This window comes from Pteropus medius, unplaced genomic scaffold (assembly GCF_902729225.1).
Source record: "Pteropus medius unplaced genomic scaffold, Ma_sr-lr_union100, whole genome shotgun sequence".
Lineage (NCBI taxonomy): Eukaryota > Metazoa > Chordata > Mammalia > Chiroptera > Pteropodidae > Pteropus > Pteropus medius.
In genome coordinates, this window is record NW_024354499.1 from 2,150,275 (window position 1) to 2,173,628 (window position 23,354).

Here is a 23,354-nt window from a genome sequence, read left to right on the forward strand (position 1 = left end):
GAGCAGAGATTATATGGGAGTGTAATAGTAAAGCGTTCTTCCATTATATGAGAAGTGGTACAATGTTAACTTATGGTAGCTGTGATGAAATAAGGATGAATATTGTAATCCATAGAGCCCCTGCTAAAATGGAATGAAAGAGGGGATGTTATCTAGATCCTACAGATGTTAAAAGATAAAGAAATATTATAAACAACTTTATAAAAATAAATTTAACAACTATAAAGGAAATAAATACTTTTGCATGTTACTATATATAAATTATACCTCACTTAAAAGTATGTAGCAAAGGACCTTTAGTTTAATATGTATCTTGATGTCATTAGTCACTTTGGTCTATTTTTAGATAGAAGTCCCAAGGAGGCTATGATTTATATACATTAATAACAAGCGATTAGAGTTGGTCGTAGAATTTCATGACTCCAAAAGTAACAGCAAAATGTCTTTAATTAATCTATGTTCTTCTGTTCTGTTCACTCCATGTTTTTTCATAGTCAACACTGGAGCCATAAAGCCATCTGGAAATGCTGTGAATGCAGCATTAGTGGTAATAAGTAGTGATGTGTGTTAACTATGTAAATCGAGGCTCCAAAGCCAACTACAGAGCATTTGAGAAAAGTCCAGTTCCACAGAAGCTCTTTCTTTAATTGGAGGCAAGAAGTCGACAATGCAGAGCTGATGTTCGGCTATTTCGGGGTGTTAGTGGACATCGTTTTATAGACTGAAAATGTGGAAGACATTGCATAACCCCAAGTATTTTGCAGTAGAAGCTTCACTGGGATACTTGGGATAAAAGCTTATTAAAGTGCTCCTTGACGTGCTTATGTGTGTTCATCCTTTCGTGTTTTCATGAGCAAATCTCAAAATGTCACAGCACAACTGGAATCCCAGGAAGTAATCTTCATGAAATGTAGAAAAATTCCCAGGGCAATGGAAAGTCCAACAAACTGTGCTGCTTCTCCCCAACTCCCACCCCTACAAATCCGTGTAGTGCTGGGCGCACAGTGCATGCTCAATAAATAGTTGTGGAAGTGAATGAATGGATGGATGGATGCCTGCATCCAAACCGGATTCATTCAGCAACAAATCACCTACTCTAGACCCATTATTAAGTGTTGCGGGGGTTGCAAAAGGACCACGAGACATGTGGCCCAAGAACCCTTAACTTCTAAGTAGGAACACTGGCAGACATGTGAAACCACTAAGGAAAACAGGAGACTCTTTAATAGCAGACTGTCTTTGTAGGATTCTCGGCCGCTCTCATTTCCCAGGAAGATAACATTTCATTTGGTAATAACCAAGTCCTCAGAGAGGTTCTTATCACCCCTTTTAAAAGATCTTTCTCCCAGTTTTCTTCTGTTTCTTCAAGAGCATAAAAAATAGGCTCTTATTAATAGTTCTGTTGTCCCTCCATTCCCATGAAACCATCTCTTTCGTTTGCTTGGATGTTGTGCGTGCTTAAAGAAGGGGCAAGGATTAGGGAGGTGGAGCCATAGGTCATTTGATCTTCGGAGAAGTAAGGGTGGTATATGTGATCACTGCCTGGTACTAGTGAGTTCATATCTTGCCAGACACAAAGCATCAAGAATAAGCACAGTTTCCAAAACAGCCTTTGCTTGTTCTAGTATCAAAAAAATGGAAAGCTCAAGAAAATACTTGTAAAAAAAAAAAAAAAAAGGAAATCTGCTTAGAGAAAATACCCCAGTTCCCAGACTTTATTTGGCAGGGAAAAACTACAGTGAAGCCAAGGAACCTTTTTCGCTCTCTTAATACGTCCTTTTTTAACCTTCTATTTAAAGCTCCAATCTTAACGCAGTATTCTAATTTTAGTGTTACCAGTATGTCTTCGACCTCACTAGTCCATGAGCAAAAAATAAAGCCACATTTCTTTTTCTTTTTCTTTCACATTTATTCTCAATGTCCAATATCTTCTTCCCTAATTGTCAGAAATTAGTCCCCTATTGCTCAGGAACAAACCCAATCTACCTTCATGTCACCTTGTCACTGATGTCACCCTCATGAAATGGACCTGCACGGCAAAGCTGCCCTTTGCCAGATGGCCACCAGTGTCACCCTCTCTCCTCCCAACAGTGGCCTTGGTTAGGGTCATCACTTACGTCTTTACCCTTCCTTCTAATGCACAGATATATGACTTTTTTTATTACCAGACAATGGAGTTGAAATTAAACTATGCCTTTTGATGGGCTTTATCAAAATATTGGGGGTACTGTAAAAATATACAACCTAGAGAATGATTTATAACCACCACATGGGCACAGACCTAGGATCAATTTTACCAGGTCAGTTCCTGCCTGGCCTCTCTCTGTGTGTCCAAGTGAAACTAATCCTTGCCCCTCAAAACTGAACTCTTCACAGAATGATTAACAGTGGAGGCGTCTGTTCCCTCCTCTCACCTCTTCAGTAAATATTTGTTGAATATCTAGAATGTTCCAGGTACTGAAGATATAATGGAGACAAAAACAGACCTCATGGAGTTTAAAGTCTGGAACTGAAAAAAAAAAAAAAAAACAACTAAACCAATAATGACATAATCAAATGGTATTAATTATAAAATGTCCCAAGTGCTATAGAGCAAAAGTTGTGGGATTCCATGAGAAAATCTAATTGAAGGAGCTAATTTGAATTGGGTAAGCCTAATAAGGCTACTTTGAGCAACTTATATTGAAGTTGAGACTGAAGACTGGGTAAGAATTAGCCCAGTCAAGAGCTGGGCAAAACGTCTCCCCAATCCCCTGAGAATAATGATTGCAGGTATGAAAGGTCTGTTGGAGAAGAAGCTTGGGAAGACCACTGGAGCTCAGCTGAGGAGAGTGGGGGCAGAGGGGCCTTCCCACATAGGCACTGGAAGGCCATGGCGAGGACTTGGGATTGTATCCCAAGGGTAATTGACTGCTCTTGAAGGGTTTTGAGCAGGAGAGTGAGTGACATGTTTTGATTTATATATTAAGAACGTTCTGACAGCCATGTGCAGAATAAATGCAAGAGGAGCAAAAGGGCAGTCGAAAGATAGCCAGTGACTTTCCCAGTGGTCTGAGCAAGAGATGATGGTGGCTCAGATCATGATGTTGGCAGGAGAGATAGAGAAGTAGTCAGTTTCATGGTATGTTTAGAGCAGAACTAATGGAATTTGGTGATAGATCATGTAGGGGAGTGTAAGGAGAGAGGAGAGCCACAGCAGCAGGGAAAGGAAGGCTTCTAGTTTCCGACTTGGGCAGCCGGGTGTGTGGTTTGATATCTGGGCACTGATACAACAATCAGACAGTAGTCAGTACATTCCTCAAAGTCTGAGTTACTGGCTCTTAAATATTCCACCTGGGAATCGTCAGTGGCCCAGGGACAGGCTCAGGCTAACCCCTTCTCAATTTGTCTTTTACAACATCGTACATCCTGGCAATCCAGCCTCATCCATGGCTACCCCATTACATCAGTTTTTACAAAAGTTAATTTTGCATTAGACTTCCTCCCCAAGCAATTGCCAGAATACACCAGTAATAAATTTAATTCACTCATTCATTATTCATTCAAGACATTAAAGAGAGAAACAATTTATCATAGTGATTGAGAACAGGACCTCTGAGTTCAAATGTCACCTCTCCACTTAGTAATTAAGAGGCTTTGGGCAAGTTCCTTAGCCTCTCTGTAACTCAATTTCCTCATCTATAAAATGGAAATGACAGTAGATACAGTAGTATCTCCTTCAAGAGCTGTTACAAGGCATAAGTGAATTAATCGTATGCGGTGTATTTCAAACAGAGCTTGGCACATTAAGGACTCAGATGGTGTATTGCTTTTCATTAATTCAAGTGTTACTAAAAACTTTCTACTTCTCCAGCACTGTTCTATGCTAGGAGGCTGCCTGACAGAGTAGAAATGCCTTTTTTTTGAGTCAGATTTGACTGCAAGTCTCTGATCTCCTACCAAACCTCTCTGAATCCAAGTTTTCTCATCAATACTATGAGGGCAATATTACCCACCCCGAGTGGTTATTGAAAGGATGAAATCAGAAATCTTTGAGCAGGGCCTTGTAAATGTTCAGTAAATATTACGTTCTTCCCCTACTCAAAAGAAGCTTCCTCTCCTAATTTATATAGTGCACTTCCACCTTTGCCACAGGAGATCCCAGTGAGAGGAAGGTAATTTCAAACTTTTTCATAGGCTTACAGTTAATGAATAAGGCTAATGTTTTTTTCAGAAATTATGCTTGCTTGCTCTTTCAGCATAGTATGGAGTTCTTTAAAAGACAGCAACATGGATATGGACATCTAACTTTCCAGAGAGAATGGTCCACAAAGATTTTATTTGATCCCCAGATCACTCACGTTTCCCACTTCTACTCAGACCCTTTCCTAATGTCATAACCCGCTTCCTCTTCCTGCCCCATCACCACCTTAAGCAACCAGAGTAAGAAAATACAGGCACCAGCCCAGAGAAAACACTCTTGGTTGTCCTGGAAAGCATAGATTGCCTAGGCTTTTGTTTTCGAAGATGACTACATAGTTTCCTTTGGCACAACCTTGCAGGTGGCAGAGTTCACTCTAGACACCTGCCTCTCCCACCTACGGTCCTTATGGTGGCCTGGCCCAGGGTTCTTGGAACTCGCCTTTTCTGGTTCACATGAGCTGTTTGCATCTTGATATAAAGGTGCCTAAGTTGTTGTGTATCCCCTCAGGAGCAGTTGTACTTTAAGACTTATTTGCAATGTAGGATGAAAGCTTTGTTCTGTTAAGGGAATGGAAGACTCTTGTGACCAGATGGAGATTCCTGAAGAGGGTCCTTTCTTCAGTCCTTGAAATCTCACTCATCCTATGCTATAGCTGACCCTAAATGAATAATGTACTACAAAGACCTTCCCTCTGATAGGCTTTTGGGGGACAATTCGGGCAATAGAGGGTATTTATGGAGATAAGAAAAAGAGTAATGTATACGACTATCAACAGCATAGTAAAAAATGCTATGACTAATAGGGTGTCTTTGGATTTCAGAGAACAAATCCGTCAAGGCCTCGAAGAACTCCAGAAGGTCCTGCCAGGAGGAGACACTTACATGCATGAAGGATTTGAAAGGGTAATTTTAAAACAGTTTTCAACTTCAAATGTAAAGTATGATATGGAAACATCGACATAAGTATGGTTGATGAGAAAAGGCACATGTATTAAGGAAACCAAATAACATTCAATGGCAAATACATTTTAAAAAAATTTCCATAAGCCTGTACACTAATGCTATCCGAAAGAACTGAAGAAATAAACTTCCTTGCTCCTTCCCTGACGCTGGGGAAAGGTTTGTTAGCTAATGCTTGGCTGACACTCATGAGTCATGCCACATGCAAGTGCTGTCCATTCCCAAGATCAGATTTTCTACCTGTTGCTTCAGTGGTTGTGACAGAATTTCAGTGACTTCAGTCTTGAGGAAAACAAGTCTCAATCCGTGAGAAATAAGACAGTGATCCATGTTTGCAAGTATATTAGTTAAATATCAGGATAACTTTAGATGAATCTCACCCTTCGATATTTGAGTGCAGCCTGGGTGGAGTGCATGAAAAATCAAGACTGAGCCATGGCTGCGTATCCAACACCGGATCCCACTGCCCAATATGGTATTTGGAGCAGCAAATAGTGGCTATGTGTCTCATGGCTCTTTCATGTGTTTTTCAGGCCAGTGAGCAGATTTATTATGAAAACAGTCAAGGTAAGACTATATTATGAATTACCATTATGAATTATTTAGCTTTTTTCTGTGTTTGCTTCTGAAAAAGTGCCTCAGTAATTCCATGTTTCAAAAGACATTCGATATTGCCTGTAATCCTTGGACACACACTTCATCACAAAGAAGGAATGCACAGTAAGATGACATTTAGCAGATCCAATTCTACTATCTTGTTGATGCCAAGAAAAGTGATATAAAAGTAACTAAGATCCCATTATGAGTTACAGTCTGCAATGCCCATGAACAGTTTTGCATGTTGAATTCATTAAATTAGTAAATTCTTGGCTGAGTTAGTAAAGTCTTGGATTTTTATATCAAATCTAATTTTCTTGTCCTCTGAGCTCCAAGCCTCTTCATTACTATGATCGGATATGATATTAAGATACTAGTTGAGTTTGAAATTTCCTTCAAAAAATTTACTTAATAGAGTGCCTAGCACATAGAACATTAGTTCTATTGTTATTATTATTTTAGCTATTATTATTACAGTGTCTTTCATGAATAACATTTCTTTGTCTGAAGCAAATTTCTTTTAAAAGATTCAGTATTGCAGTGGGGATTTTTCTCCCAGGCCTGTAGAGAGGTCAGCTTCTGATTTTACTCTAACCTACAATAAATAAAATAGATCCAGTATCAACACCAACACCGGTTAATATAAATCATCCATCAGCAATGTTACTAGAAGTCTAAATGTCACCAGAAAAATTCTAGTAGGTTTTGCCAACTGCTATAATCCAGTCAGCATGTAAATCATGATGACTATTCCTCTTTGTCAAACTCTTCAAGGGGTGATGCATGTGGTCAACTGCAGCACGTGAGGACCTCTGAACAGTCCAAATGGTAGAGTTTGCTCCCAGGCCGTGGCGACAGTTGCATGGACTGTTACTAGAAATAACAGGTAGTTGATTCACTGGAGTCACTCCTAACTATCAGTCCAGAAACAATTTCACCAGATTTGGCCATTTTTTGAGAGAAGACTGAGAAACCCAGAAACAAGAGCTTATCTCTGCATTCTTCTTCATGCCGGAGTTGCTTGCGGTCCCAAAAGAAAAGTTGCCGATTCCCACAGTATTGACCTCAGGGGGCTGAGCTTATAAGAGAAGAGATAGACTCTCAGGGCTGAGAAAGGGTTTCCCGTGGTGCGTCAGGAAGGACTGAGTGGGTCTGTGTTGTGTTGAGCAGGGTACAGGACAGCCAGCGTCATCATTGCTCTGACTGATGGAGAACTCCACGAAGATCTCTTTTTCTATTCAGAGAGGGAGGTAAGCGATGGTCTGGCCTGTGTCTGTCTAAACAGACATGGAAAAGAGCTTCTTCCTTCTGAAATGGGCTACAATCTTTCTACTTGGTCAAATAATTGTCTTCGTAAAACTCCTGAATAAAATAGTGTCTCGTATGTAAAAAATAATAATTCAGTTTTTAAAGTGAATTTTCATGTCTTATACATGGTAGATATTTTTCTCCTTTCAAAATATTTCCATATTACTGTATGTTTGGGGGTGACTAAAAAATATCTACCATACCTTTACTGAAAGCACTATATTGATCTACCAGTTTTGAAATAGTATGTATGATTTTAAAGCAAAACCATCGGTACCATTTTTCCTCCATTTCCCCTTACATTTTCTACTAAAAACAGGAGGAGGGGAAAGAATTGCCTAAAATATTAAGAGCCAACCTTGGCAGACTGTATTAATCATTGAGATTCTCACTCTAAGAACCAAAGTTGAACATTAATTGATGACAAAGTAATTGTAATTTCTCCTTCTACATTTCTTTTTTCCTTTTCTTTATGTTCTCATAAAGTACTCCTCAAAACAAATTAATGAATTCTTTCTAAATGACACTTTCAATTTGTATAAAGAAATTCAGAAAAAGAGGTTTATTCAAAATTGAAAAGTAGTATTTATATTTAGGAAATCCTTTCCTTTCAAGTTTTAGATTTGATCTATATTTATAAATGGCCCCAGGAAACCAGTTGACCACGGGAATATATTGAAGCCTCATTAGCAACAAAGACTTATTCAGGCCAAATTAAAAAGAAACACAATAGGGAAATGCTGGCTTCTCAGAGGAGAGTTAATCAGAGCATTACACTTACCTCGACCTCTTGACTGCTATTTAATTTAAATTCGGCACCCTCAGCAAGCAAGTAGTCATTCGTTCATTCATTAACAGAAAGCTTGGCATATGCTGGTCATTTTGCTGGACACTAGGGACACAGAGGCAAGTAAGACACAGATGCTGTCCTCGTGGGCCTTACTGTGTAATAATGTTAAGCTTTTTCATACCTCTGCTGACAAAGGGCATGATCAAATTATGTAGGTGAACACATTACTTCCCCGCTACCCCTAACTAGTACAAACGATAATTCACAGTGAATATGACAGGCACTCCCTGAGCATTTAGAAAATAATATAATTTCTTTATTCTAAAGTTGAAACTCTGTAATGAGAATGTAGAATGGCTTATCTGGGTACCAAATAGCAGTCTAATAAAGTAAAAACCCTAATAAGGAAAAAATTCAATAGAAAATAAATGATAGGTATCAGAGGCTTAAAATAGGGGTTAGTAGAAAAGAATTTTAGGTATGCCTATACAAACTCAGAAAAATATGTGGAGTGCCAACGCCAATAGGAGGGTTTCTGAAAAAGAAAGATAAAGCCCAAGATAGATAAAGAAAATGAAACTTTCTATTTTTGATAATTCTATATAAAGCCAAACTGGAAAAGAAGTGTCAACGGAGTTTCAAATAAGGCTGGGACTAGACTGTGTCTAAAAGTTTGTTTCATCCTGAAAGCGTCAAGAATTATTTCTAACATGAAGAAAAAAAGATAGATGTTTCTGTCCCTTCTAAAATTCAATATTAGTCACAAATGGATTTGAGTACTAGGAGAGGGAATAAAAAGAACACAATTCAAATCAATAGGTATACACTGAGTGCCTACTATATGTACCAAGGATTTCCAATTTTTTTTTCTATTCTGAAACACAGAAGAACCTGGAAATCAGTTATCAGATCCCTTAATAAATCAAGTCTTAAAATAAAGCCAAAAACCTAGATGTTATTCATTATGTTGTCCTCTCAGTGCTTAATTGTAGAGAGGGCCGTGGGTTCACCTACTCAAAAGCGCACCATAATTCCCATACCATTAAACCGATGTATCCTATGGCATTGAAAACAGCTTTATTCACAAAGGATGCTGACATTTTTGAGCATCTGCATTGTTCTAGGCCTTGTGTGAGCAGCTCTGCATGTATTATGTCATTCAATCCCCCAAAATACTTTACAGAGCAAAGCCAAGTGTCAACCCCAGGGATATCGAGTTCCAAAGGCCACATCCTTTCCATTATACCATGCTGCCACTACAAAGGAAGAAAAAGTATGTCAATAAAAATCCATCAGCGGCACAAAAAAGATAATCGTTCCCCCAGAATAATGAATATGACTTAACTTACCCTGGCCTACAGTTTCTCTTTCTTCCCCTCGTCTTTCAAAGCCCTTCATCAAGACTCTCCTCTTGTGGGTCTTTCTCAACACTTCCCATTTGACTAATCACTCCCCTCACGTCCACCACACGTTCCCTTAGAATGTGACATTCACTGACGTATAAGTTCTTTCAGGACAGGGATGATCTTCTCCATTGTGGTACCTGGCACATAGTAGAGGCTCAGTAAATACTGATAATTGCGTTAGTCTGGCTAATCTAAAAGAAGTGTTTGCCACTGCTTCTTTCTTTAATGTCTTTTCTTTCACCGACCTAGGCTAACAGATCCCGAGACCTTGGTGCAATTGTTTACTGTGTTGGCGTGAAGGATTTCAATGAAACACAGGTATGATTGTGTATTTCCTCAGGTTTGAGAGTATATCAAGCTTATGAGTGATTCTGTGCAGAGGATGCATCAGCAGCATAAATGCCCCTTAGATAGAGTATTTTTCCAGAAATGCTAAGTAGGCAGGGAATTATTGGATATGTAAGGAATGTGAAGCCATTTGCAGATGTACTTGAGAGCTTTTAACACAGACCATCCAGGCAACATCTTTCTTGGTTGCTTTTCACCGTAGATGCTAAACTGCCAAGGTGTCAAAATAAATCTGAATTAACTTTGGAAACTTGTTGGTTGTTTTATTTTTTTAAATTAATTTGACGAATTCGAGTTTTTTATTTAAATGGCAAATATCCCTTTTCTCCCATTAAACATACAATGCATTTTCAATGTAAAAAAAAAAGAGTGGAAATAATTGGCAAGTGGGCAAAAAAAGTATATACAAGTATACATGAGCAAATTGTGAAAATTTGCTAACAACCTAAATAAATGTTCCTCAATGTAGTTTGTAATTTTTTTCTTTTAATAACATGAGACAGTGTTCATAATATGTTGTTAAGTGAATAAATAGGGTTACAAAACAGTGGGAATAGTATAAGCCCACATTTTAAATAAATATGTGTGTATTCCATAGAAAAAGTATGAAAGACTATATGTGTATGTATATATGTATATGTGTGTGTACATGTGTGTGTGTGTGTGTGTCAAACTAACAATAATAAGAAGATGATGGGTAGATGGATGGGTAGATGGACAGACTATGAGTAACTTTTTAAAAATTTATTTTAACACTCCTGGGTTTTCTGAAATTTCCTAATGACTATGTGTTACTTTTGCAATCAGTAAAAATCCTGGCACTGACAATGACTGTGGCAATCACAGAAATGTACAGAGGTTTTCAGGTGGAAAAGCTGACAGATCAGCTTCTCCTTCTTTCAGTCCTCTGCTCTGTAAAGCAAGAGCAGCCAAACCGACTACCAGGGTCCTTTCCTCAGTGAGAAATTTGGGTGAAAGATAAGGGTCTGCATTCGCTGGCCTTGCCCAACACCAAAGCTTGCATTTATTTTTAAAGTTGCTTGAAAGGAAACTTGAGTTTGTTTGGTTTGAATACAGTTGCCAACAGAAATCTGAGTGAATGAGAGAAAAACGAGCCAGTGGCCTGCCCCCAAATCTATGAATACAACAACTCAGGCCAAATGTTCTTCTAGCTGGGCAATCGTACCTCTGCTCCCAAGGAGAAAAGTATTAAAAGAAATGTACAAACCTGAGCCAAGCCTCTGGGCCCATTCCAGAGGGTCTGCTGGTAAGCTCATTATTACCGGGGGCTTTCTGTGAGGCCCCTGAGTCCAATCAAGAACTCAAGTTCCTCTGGTTCTAAGAGTAGGCGGAGCCCCCTGGACCCAGTGGCTTTCCTCCATTCTCCACGTCCAAGCGTGACACATCTCGGTGTGTGTTTGTATGTTTGTTCTCAGCTGGCCCGGATCGCGGACAGTAAGGATCACGTGTTTCCTGTAAATGACGGCTTTCAGGCTCTGCAAGGCGTCATCCACTCAGTGAGTAGAGCACCTCCTCCGAGACTGGATACAAGGGCACTTTGTGCCCCCTGATCTGCCCTAAATGCCCCAATTCCATCCTTCTAAAGCTGGTGTTTTCCTGCTTAAGTGGACATTGCTTTGTATATCTGTCATGTCCCACTTCTGCCTCTTGCCTTTCACACTTGTTTCTTTTTTCATTCTCCTGTACCAATTCCACCCTATCATAAAAAATTTAAAATGAAAGGGAATCCTGCTCTGGCAGCCGGGTTCAGGCAGCCCCCAATTCTCATACTGGCAAGACCGTGCTGATGGTGTGCATTTGACAGACCTCAGCTTTCCCAACCATGACTGAACGCAAGCTGCTTTCAGAGAATTCATAGGGTCAACCTGTAGCATTTAGCCATCAAAGGCACTTTGAACCCACAGTTCTCTGCCTTGGCTGCCCATTGAAATCTTCTGGAGCAGGATTTTTAAGATCTTCTCAGATGATTCTAATGGAGCCACTGCTTTAGACCTGTAATCCCCAGATAGGAAGGCTTCAGCGTTCTTTAGGTTGCACAATTACCAGGCCTCCTTCCCATCCCAACTTGGTTTTGTAATCATCCCATCCTTGTCAATAAACTGGACACTGGTTTCCAGGACCTCTCTTTTCCACCTTCCATACACAGGCCAGGCCTTTGGTCCAGCTGGCATGTTAGATGATGCTGGTCTTTAAAGCCCCACCCGAAAGGTCGGTGTGTGTGCTGTACCTGTACTGAAGTCCAGAGGCACCGCAGCCTCGACCTTTAAGTTTTCAGACCAGGCAGACAGCCAGTGGTTTCTCCAGTTGGAGCTCAACAGGATATAGGATGCAAATTCAGAGCTCAGAGGACCACTGTCCTCTTAAGATGTCAAAGGGATCTTGACCCAGAGGTTACCAGCCAGAGGCTCTGGACCTGCCCAACTGCCCTAGACTGACGCAGGAAGCCTCCAACATGGATCTGCCTTCATGTTCCCTTTCCTTTCCTCCAAGGTTTGCTAAGAACTCCAGCAGAGTGAAAAGCAGAGTGAGAAGTAAGAACTTTGGATCTGATCAGCCCAGAATTTAAATGCTGGCCCAACGAGTTACCATTTATAGATAGATCTTCAGATGAATTATTTCACTTATTTTCTTATTCATATAAGGGACTGATGATAATACTTATATCATTATCTTGTTTAAGGATTGCAAGAGATAACTAGTAAAAATACCTAATAATTTTTCAGACACACAACAGTACTCAAGGCATATGAAATAATTCCATGTTTTATCAGACATTAAAGTCAGATTCCCTTGATCCTCTAACTTTTCTTGAATATATATAAAAATCACCTGGGAATCTTGTTTACAATACTCATTCCCAGGCTCTATCCTCAAGGGCTTTTAATGCAGTGGGTCTAGGGCGGAGCCAAGGAATCCAAATCTTTTAAATCTGTGCTTTTTAATAAATGCCCAAGGTATACTTTCAGAATGTTGATATATGTGAACTTAAATTTTCAAAATTTTGAAAAATAATTTTACCTTAGGCTGGGAATTCCTGTCTTAAATATGTACATCTGACAGTCATCTTCTTCAAGATGTGTTTGTTTGCAAGGATCAGGAACTCATTCAAACTACTTTAACCAGAAAGTGGAAATTACTGAAAGGATAGAGAAGGATCAATCTCAATTATGGATCCCCAGCTGAAGCACCTCTGCTGTAAATAATGTCTGGAGTCAGTGTGGCATATTTGGCAATATAAACAAGAACTGCAACAACATAAAAAAAAACAGCGCATGATTAACAGCAGGATTTGGGCCCAATCATGAATCCTTTGAAAGCTCAGAGGTGGATGATTCTGGGCTGGAGCCTTGTGAGAATGTGAGGCAGACCTGAATCCCTGAACGACCAAGGAGGAGTAATGGGTAGCACCAGAGAAGAGATGGCATGACCTCAGCCCAAAGGCTGGAAAGAAGCAAAGTATATTCCCAGGACAATAATTATACCCGTCTGTCTGGTGGGAGAGTTTGGGTAAAGGAGTCAGGAGTAATGGGAAATTAGCTGAGACATTGGATCGGAATCAGATTGACAAGAGCCTTGAAGAGGTTTTAACTTCCACTTAGGTGTAATCACTGAAACATTTTTGAACACTTAACAAGTGATATTTAAGAAGAGAATCTGATGGCAGTGTGTACATAGAAGGAGACTGGGGAGATCCAGAGGCAGAAGCCCAATCATGAGGCTACTGCAGAAATCCTGCCTTCAGGTGGCTGGATTCTGAACAGGGACAACGCATATCTGATCAGAAGTTTGTATGAGCCATGTGCCTACATCATTCAAGAGTTGATTTCTACTCAAATAATTTGAATCTTTTATCTACATAAATCATTCTTTTCCTTATATATTTCGACTTTAACAGCTCGCCTGAGCTCAACTTGAGCTTGGATGTTTATAAAGCTCTCCCCACACCCAAATGGAAATAACTCTAAAGATGTTTAAGAAATTTTAGCAAAATTGTCTCCCAAAAAGGGGAAAAGAAATAATTTGAGACTCCAAACTTTTAGCTGAATGATTACATTCTTAGGAGCTTTTATCTGGGAGTTATGCTCGCGGTTACGATCCTTTCAATATCTAAACCTATATTTATGGTAGTTGTTAATTTGCTTGCAGAGAAACAGGGACGAGCACAGCAGGGCTCATCTTTCTCAAACCAGACAGAAATAATTATGGCCTAAAAGTTGGCTTCCTATTTTTAAGAAGTAGGTTCATTTCTCCTTCTGGATACTGAAAAGAAAGCTCTCGTTTTTCCCCTCTGAAGCATCTGTTGCAGTTTGTTCCCATGGATGTTGTTTTGCAGCTGATTATTTTCTCATAATAAAATAGGACTGGGTTAATTATGCAAAATAAGAGTTCAGGGCAGCTTTCAATAAGCTCAAATGGTTCACAAAGTCATAATGAACTTATTTTTTCTAGTATTTATTCACTCATTGAGTACCCATTAAAAACCTTTTATGGTGAGCTCTGGCCATTCAATTACAAGTAAAGCAGACAGAGACCCTACCCTGGGGAAGTTTACCATCTAGTTGAAGGGACACATAAAAACAAGTAAATAAATACGTATAATTAAAGTTGCAATATATGGCATAAAAGAAATAACATACTACAGTACTGAGATTAAGAGTAAAGGAGTTGACGAACCTAAGCTCCTTTGAAGAGATAACCTGAAGGATGAAATGGAGCTATGGATCAGAGGAGCATGGATAGAATACCCTGGCAGAGCAGAGCCCTAGGGTCGTGCACAGCAGAACATAAGGAGAGCAGTACCTAGGGTGGAGAATGGCTGAAGATGAAGTGAAGAAGCAAGCAGAGGCTAAGTCACTTGGAGCCTTGAAGGTCATTGTATTTAACTATAAGGACAGTGGGAAAGAAACTACAGCCAGATACGAAGTCTAACGATAGAACAATCATGCTTCAAATCAGGGAATCTGGAGATTGTGGCGCTTTATCCATATCCCCTTTAGATGACAAATAGATAAATGCTCAGGATCAATAGTAATAAGACCCGTAAAGAAGAAGAAAAATCACTATGATTAACTGAGCATCTTCCCTGCACCAGCTCCTCTGCTAGGCACTTCCACAACCGCTCAGTGAAGGAGGACTCGTTATCCCCACTTTACAGGTGAGGAAACTGAGGTGCGGGAGGGCTGGATAAACTGCCCCAAGTCTGTCCACTCGTAATGATGCAGTAGAGAATTTGAACCCGGGTCTGGCTTCAGAGCTCCTGCTCTTACCACGATACTTGGCCGTGAATGAGGAAATGAAAAATCACCACTGGATCCCAGGGCCTAGATTCATCAAGCTCCCGGATTCTCTGCCTTCTCAATCTGACTCCCATGTATTGGGCTTTTCACTCTTTCTCAATTCTCTCAGTTTTAAGGGAAGAAGTCCTTATGTGTCAGATCTGTATAATGTGTTATTTTTTAAAGTGCTCTCTTCTGTTTTCCATCTTAGTCTCCCATCGATGGGCCATAGGGAAAAGACAGAAAGAAATCAATAGCTATAGATAACTTAAATAGGGGCCAAACGTTGTTCCTTTATCTCATTTAATATTATTTCATTTAAAAGTCATAAAATCCCTGTGAGAGAAATCGTCTTATTCCCATTTTATAGATGAAGAAACTGAATCTCAGATAACCTGCCCAAGAGCACAAGAGCGGGATTGACTTGAGTGCCCATGCCGTCTCTCACCTCTATTTCCTTAAGAAGGTAAAAATAAGAAGTGCGGCCATTTAGTGAGTTCTTATGTGCTAGATAGACACCGTGCAAATCATTCCACATAGTCATCTCATCAAATTCTCAAGACCATGACTTAATGTAGATGTTGTTACTCCTACAGAAGCAGATACTCTTAAGGACAGAGAGATTAGCTAACCTGCCCAAGGCCACTAGCAATGGGCAGTGATCCAGAATAGATCCAGGTCTGTCTCTAACTCCCATGAGGAGAATAACCACAGTATGCTACTGAGTAATGTGGGTAGGCCAAAGAGCAGCTCCATTTCAGAGAAGGCGACACTGACAACCCAAATTGTGAAATGGCTTGATGCTGTTCACATAGTTACAGCAGAGGCAAGACCAGAACCCGTGTGGTCTGACCTGAGTGCACCAGGGGTGGGTGGGAGCGCTCTTTGCCTTTACTACTAGGTGGAGAGCACTCTGAAAACCCTGATTTCTGCTCAGTGGGTGAAATTCCGTAGTTGTGAGAAGCTGGCAGCCTGACACAGGCTAAAAAGAACATCTTCCCCTCCACAATTGATCAGGACTCCACATCTGAGGATAGTATTCCTACTTGCTTCTACAGAACATGGCTGATAAAATTATAAGACAAAATTTGGTTGGTTGGAAGATTGTAGCCCTTTAAGCCAGTAAAACTTTAAGGGAAGAAACTATTCCTTTGCCTTCTGCTATTGTGGCTTCTGGGGGAATTTCCACTGACCACAACTGTTAAGTGCAGCGCCAGCCCTCAAGTGAAAATATGAAGCAAGGGTCCCACCAGGCTCCAGGTCTTTGATTGCCTTTTCGAAAGTGCTGCAGGCAGTGAAACGGGAAACTGCATGAAAGCTGGGTTCAGATAACACTGAAACAGGTCTGCAGCTTTGACTCCGAGCACTCAGCCTGCTTACCAAAATGCCAACTCCTCCTCCTCCTCCTCCTCCCAGCTGTCTCCGCTTCATGTGCATTTGAGGGTGGTGCCTAGAACTAGGCACACAGTCTATGAGAAAGAAACCCAGTTACTGGCACCTAGCCATCTTTATCTAGGAGCATTACCCTGGGATAAATATTTGAGCCTACATTGGACTTCTTATTAATATGAGTCAGTGCACAGAGCTTTCTGCATGTTTGATCAACAAGTATTGAGCAAACAACTATAATTGCAAGGATTTCTTGCAAGTTTTGGCATGAACACCCTTGTTATCAAGGAAGCTGTAAGATCAGCAAAACTGAGGAGTAAATCTGTTCCATCCATGGTGTATATATATATTTATTTGATTTATGAAAACCATTTCTCCCCTCCACTCATGGAAGGTGAAAGAAACGTAGCTCCTAATGTGGCCCAGATCCTAGCAGAGCTGTGACAAAAGGCATAGCCTTTTCTTCCAGGCCTTCCCTTCCACCTGCTCTTCCGAGAGCCCACTAGAACTGCTCAGTTGAACCCTGCATCAAATTCCCACAGTCCTGGAAAGTACCTCTCTTTACTGAACAAGTTCTCTTTCCAGGGTTCTCAGAGGAGGAGGGTCATTTCAGCACCAGCAGCACTTCTTTTCAGTCTGGCTTATTTGCTTGGAGGAAGCCCCCTTCTCCTCCTTTGCCCCATCTGAATCCTGTCTCAAGGTCCTGCCCCGGTCTTCTGTTCTCCACAGAGCCTGCCCTGGTTGCTCCTCTGCCACAAACTCTCCCTGCCCGGAACTCCAGCAGCATCAATTGTTGGAACCACTTGCTTGGCTCTTGGATCTTTTTCATGCTCTATGCCGTTCCTCCGGGTCAGATGCTAAACTGTGTGATCACAGAGATTGCCCATTTGTTGTATTTTCCATGGTGTCCAATGTCGTGCTGTGCATATTTATTCATAGTAAAGCGTCCCAGAGGGCTGCATACTCTTCATGACCTACACTGTATGGCAAGTGGCAGTTCTGTGGCCTCTGTGTCTTGTAAAATCCCCTCAGTCCTCCAACTTCCCCACCCCCGCCTTCTCCTCCAAGTCCATATCTATAAAAGATGGCATTTTGGGCTCCACACACATTAGCAGGCCCGGAAACATAAATAGAATCAACAGCAGTTTCTGTAATGAGCGGAAAATCTTTTTTTAAAAATTGTTTGCCTCAGCCATCATTAATTAGACTCAGACTTTGCAAACATCCAGGCCGGGCATTTCAACTAAGCTATTATTTCTATTCAGCTTATTAAAAAGTCAAAATGTAAAAAAAAAAAAAAAAAAAAATCCCATAATTTGAAGAGGCTGCAAAGATTGCAGAAGGGCATGCTCAATTAAGCCTTAGGTCACTCCTACTTTCCCAGCTCTCCTCCAATATCTAAGAAGCTGTTAAGATCCATCGTAAAAGCAGGAGCACAATTTAGAACAAATCCACTGAAATGCTGCGGGATCAGCTCAGGGGGCCTGCAAGCTCATTTTACTAAGTAAACCACGCTTCAGAGTTCACAGATATCTGAGTTTTCCTTTTGAAAACACGAGCGGAAAGTTGTTTCATGGAAAAAAGTGAATTTCCTCAGTTTCAGAACCTCATTTGTCCTATGCCTTCATGCTAGACTCTCGCTAAGTGTTAAACTGACTGAGAGAAGAATAGCATTTTATTTAAGTGAGCTGGGTGCCCCCATGCAGACAAAAACTTTCACATGTTTTGAGGATAAGCTTTATTGTCTAAAATTCAGTAAATCCTTAAAAATGTTTTCTGCATGTTAGAGTTTCTATTTGGTATAATGTACGAATATACATGAAATCATAAATGAATGCTAGAAAGATATCTGTATAATAGTAAATTTTTATTTTAAATTCAGATTCCATAGAACTGACATGGATCGAGGATAATGTCCATAGTTAATAAGTGGCTATTGGTTTAAAGTACAGAGTGGATTTTAGTTAAGAAAGGTGACTATTTTTTTTTCTTTTTGCATTTTATTAGAAAACGAATACAGTAAGTCCTCAACGTTGTCAATAGGTTCTTTATTGGAACTGCAGCGAAACGGCATATACTGAAACCAGTCTAATCATGGATTAGTTTTTAACCAAGAGTTAAGTTTTTACAGCCTTTTATCAACATTATAACAAAACAATGTTGAATGAAATGACGTTATTAGAGGACCTGCTATAGTTTCAAAATTCAGGGAGAAAACATTGACAGTCCTGAAGGCATGGATGAGACAATTGTGTGTACCAAGTTGCCTGACCTTTTAAACTAAAAGCAATGGTCCCAGGCTTATCCAATATGTGTTCTGCTGTCAGCTGAAATAATGTATGTAGCCCTTCTGTGAGAGCCTGAGCCCCAGCCCCCCAAGCACAGACCTCTACATTTTTTGCCAAGTAAAGGTATCAAGGCCTTTTACAAAGCAGGCCAATATAGATCTTGGACATGGAGACATGATACGGTCACAGCATTATTGTTTACAAAAGATAAGCCATTTAGCATCTGACCTGGAGGAACAGCATAGAGCGTGTTGGAATAGGCCTCTTGGGAAGGCGGTCCCCAAATATGGTCATGCTTAATAAGAAGAGGGATGTGTTGCAAGATGCGGCATATGGCCTTTTATTCATAAGACCCTGAGATTATATTTACAGGGAAGAAGGAAAGCCAATACATAGTATGCTATACTGCCAGTTTATGAAACCACATAGAAATTGTGCTATTTATTCATTTATTCAATAAATATCTATTGAGTGCCTACTATCTGCCAGGTTAGGCACTGTGGATATAGTAGTGGGTAAAAACAAATCCAGTCTTTGCTCTCAAAGAGTTTATAGTCTAAGGAGGAAGAGAGACAATGACCCAACAATCAAAAAATAAATATATAATTATAAATTGTGACAAGTTCTCTGAAGGTTGGTAATTTATACTAAAATGTGGGTGAGTACAGAAATATTTCACTGGTAAAATCACCAGGGTTTTGGTGGCAAAATCCATATTGGAGTGGTGGGGTTAAAGAAAACTGCTAAGTTTGTCTTAGAGAACTAGACAGATATAATTGGTCAAGAGATAGTTAACCACCCATGGGCCAGCCCTGCTTTAAGCCCCAGACATCTTTAAAGCAGAATGTGTCCTTCATGATAAATAAGACACCAAGGAACATGCTCTGAAAGATGTGTGGAGCAAAAGGCCCTATACCATGAACGGATAAAAGAGGGTGGTCTTTTATTAACACGTAGAAAAAAAATCCTCTAACAGAAAATGGCCGAGTAAATAAAGATTGGTTGTTCATTGGAGAAGGAGATAGGACAATTAGGGGGAAAAAATTAGGTGTGCCTGTGGTAAGGAAGGAGTTCCTAATAACTCTATGTAAATACTTATAATTCATTAAAGATTCTTGAGAAATCTCTGCATAAACTGAGTACTTTGTGAGAAAGAACCTTAGATTTTTAGAGTCCAAAAAAATAAACTCATACATACAATAGATTTCACTTTAAATATACTAAATAGCTCTTATTACTTGGCAAAGTTCTTTTACATCTGCTGCCTCTCTTACTCCCCCAACAATCTAACGCGATGTTGCAAAAGTAACCATATCAGTAAAAGTAACCATATCAGTAACAACACGCATTTTTATAGTTCTTTATGAGTTTCAAACATGCTTTCCCATGTATCTTTTTTTTTTTTTGACATCTGTCCAAAACGTGGCAAGGTAATATTATTAGCCATCTTTCAGATTCTTTCAGCAAATTATGCACGAGGCCAGTGGTGGGTGATGAGATACAAGCTTATATGAGCTACTATCTTTGCCCAAGAGTAAAATCAGTACTAGCAATAATAACAAAAGTAGTAGTGACAGCTACCGTGGTTTAATATATGTCAGACATTCTCCTAAGTGCTTTACTACTAAGGTTGTTCTGAGACACATTTCTTAGTGCCTTATTTTCATGAAGGGCATGTCCTCCTTGTGGCCCGATGGTTGTTAAATAACTATCTATTGACCAATTGCATCTGTTTGTTCTGTCTATAAACAAAAGCCTTGTCAGATTTCCTTGAATCTCACTCACTCTCTACCTCACTCTACAATCCAATATAAATTTTGCCATCTAAGTACAAATAACTTTATAAAATAAATATCTCTGTATTCAAGTCTGTTATTCATTTGCTTTCATACAGCCCTTTGAGGTCAGGTTTTTATTCTTATCCCCATTTTACAGAAGAGGAAACTGATATTCGGAGCTTTAATAACTATCCAAGCCCACAGGGTCAATAAGAGGTGGAGCTCGGATTTAAACATAAATCTATTCAGCACCCATCTGAATATCTTTATCTGTCTCTAGAGCTCAAGTCCTTAATAATAATTGCTGCTGTTGAGGACATACTTATCCAATTCTAGGCACTGCTTTGAGCTTTACCTATATATTATCTCATTTAAAATTCCCAACTCAACAACCTCATTCGGTAGCTACTATTCTTATCCCACTTTTACCAATAAGGCAACAGAGACTCAAGGAGGTTATGGAACTTGCCCAAGGTCACACTGCTCCTGAATGAACTGCCGGAAGCAATCTGATTCCAGATTCCAAGCTATTACTCAGTATGTTAAACTGTTCCCTAAAATTGGGCTTCAGAAAAGTTAAAGGATTTGTCAAGGACCATAGGTCAGGTAAGTACAGGAACCGGGCCAGGACCCAACTTCTCACACTGGATTTTACTTGAAGCACGTGATATTATATTCTTAGCCTGTCTCCATTAGAAGCTAATCATACTCTCACCTCTAACATCACCCAACCTTGTGTGAGTCCCTTCCACTTCATCTAGTGATTTCCCTTCAGCAATTCTCCTGTGCTGTGGTCACATCTCTTCCATGGCTGCCACTGCTTGAGTGGGGGACAGATCCTTTGCCTCCCACCCCCATCCAGTCTCCAGTCCCTAAGCTGATCTGCTGTCTGGGGAAGTTCAGACAGACTGATTACCATACAGTCTGGCCTGTTAATAACCAAGGGAACCACCCCCCCCAAATCCACCCAGTGCCATTGTGACTTCCTACCTTTTGAAACCAGACATTTCAGACTAATAGAAGTTACAGTCGCAGACAAATCCTGCCCATCCCCCTCACTGATAAATTTTACTCTATTGGCTACAGTGCATCCTTTCCAGATGTTTTAAATTAAGATTGGGAAAGCTGTGTTTTTACTGGATTGAATCACAGCACTTGGCTGACAGTTTTTGGCCCTTCATACACTCCTTAGATTTATCAGCTAATTGCAGACACTTTGAAAGACTAATACAACATGTGTTTATTATGACAAACCCTGCTAGTGTGTCTTTGTGGTCAGAGATTCACGGGTGTTTCCTTTACTGACCTCTGGTTATGTATTAGAGTTGGTTCAAAAACATTGGTTCAAAGTCAAAAACTTACATGGGTGAAAATATTTCATTTATGTGTTTTGGTGGAGTTGGGGATAGGGACAGGATAGATCCAATAGCTCAATTTTTATTCTTAGACTGTTTTGAAATCTTTTGTTGTGAATGATAAAACAATTTATTAAAGGATGCCAAATGCCTTAGGAATTGTATTCAAAACATCAAAAGATAGCTTTGTAGTTGTTCTAATGCCACTGTTTAATAAGTTTCTCCACATGGGTTAATTCTGTTTCTTCCAGTGTAGCCTGTTTGGAGACTTGTGCCTGAGGACATGTTGAAGGTGGTGTCTACCTCCCTTAGTCATGGCAACCACTGGCTGAGGTGGCCCTTCAGGCAGGAAGAGCCCAATGATAGCAAATTGGGGGGAGAGGGTGAACAATCATCATCACTATTCAACTCAGACAGTTGTCACCTGGGTTATGAGTCATTGCACATCAGGATCCTGGTGAGTCCTAGTCTGAGGACATTGCTGCATACATAAGAGACCTAAAAGACTGGACCAAACATAGGAAAGGGGAGGATGGAGAAGCCAGCAGGGAAATATGGATGCCCAGGATCTATCCTTGGAGTCCCTAATCTCAAGTCAGAATGACAGCGAAGGGAACTCAGGAGCTAGTGGTGATACCAGGTCCCAGAGCCAGCTGTGTGAGGACCACTGATTCCAACAGAGATGGCCACTGGGTGTGAGGAGTTTGGTGCATGCGAATCGTTTTACAGTTGAAACAAGTTTGGGGACTAGCAGGGAACTGAGACTGCTCCTGTGTTTGAGGGTGGGGGCAGGGGTGGGTGGGTAAGCCAGAAGCTGAGAAAATAAGGCAAAAGCTGACAAAAAGGAACAAATTGCTTCCTACTGTGGACTCAGGTAGAAGCTGAAAACAAATTCTGTAATCAAAGTATGAAAATGCCTTTAGATTGTACTAGAGTGAGAAGGAATGCCAGAGAAAGTAGCTAGAAATCTGAATTTTAGAACTGTCAGAAAAAAATATTACTTTTTTATGACTTTCAGATATATAAAGTTACCTAAAATACATGGTTGTGAGGGAACCTGTTTCAATGAATTCATTTTTTTTGTCATCTGCACATCAGAGAAAGATTTCTGAAGTATTTTGTTCATTTCCTTTCACATTGCTTCTCTATGAGGACGCCCAGATTTCTCTCTGGAATGGGTAAATATTATTTCTTCTGAGAAACTGGCTTGTTTTATTCTACAGATTGAGAATCTCATAAATATTGTCTGTCCTCATGTGCTACTAGAAAGCTTAGAACTAAATCCATGAGCCACTCCTAGCAAGGAAATAAGCTCCTCACAGTATATTTTTTTCTATGCTGTTCTCACTTCTTACTTTATCTTCCGTTTATTTTCCTTTAATCCATCGCCTCCTAGTTTGAAATTTATTGTGTCATATTTTTTTAGTGTAACTTGTGTTGTATGTATCACTTAAGCTGGAACAAAGTAGAATATGTAAGTAAATACATCAGTGCAAATAAGTAGGTGTTTCCCAATGTGAAAAGATACCTTTTCTTTTGCTGACTTTAAATTTTATAATTTCACTATTAATTCTCCTAACAAATACCCTTTTCATTAATAGAAATGATTTCCTTCAGCCCTCTGAACCATCTCAATTTCCAAATTAAGTAAGGCCC

At 40.0% G+C, this 23,354-nt stretch overlaps 1 protein-coding gene across 11 annotated transcripts in view; it reads left to right on the forward strand.

The window, feature by feature from the left end:
• Nucleotides 1-23,354, forward strand: part of ANTXR1 (ANTXR cell adhesion molecule 1) — a 233,380-nt gene that overhangs the window by 46,789 nt on the left and 163,237 nt on the right. For all 11 annotated transcript variants that reach the window (XM_039852461.1, XM_039852454.1, XM_039852452.1 and 8 more), the window contains exons 4-8: nt 5,004-5,085; nt 5,676-5,709; nt 6,910-6,989; nt 9,493-9,561; nt 11,028-11,108. In XM_039852461.1, coding sequence (XP_039708395.1) covers nt 5,004-5,085; nt 5,676-5,709; nt 6,910-6,989; nt 9,493-9,561; nt 11,028-11,108 — 346 coding nt within the window. The remainder of the gene's footprint in view (nt 1-5,003; nt 5,086-5,675; nt 5,710-6,909; nt 6,990-9,492; nt 9,562-11,027; nt 11,109-23,354) is intronic.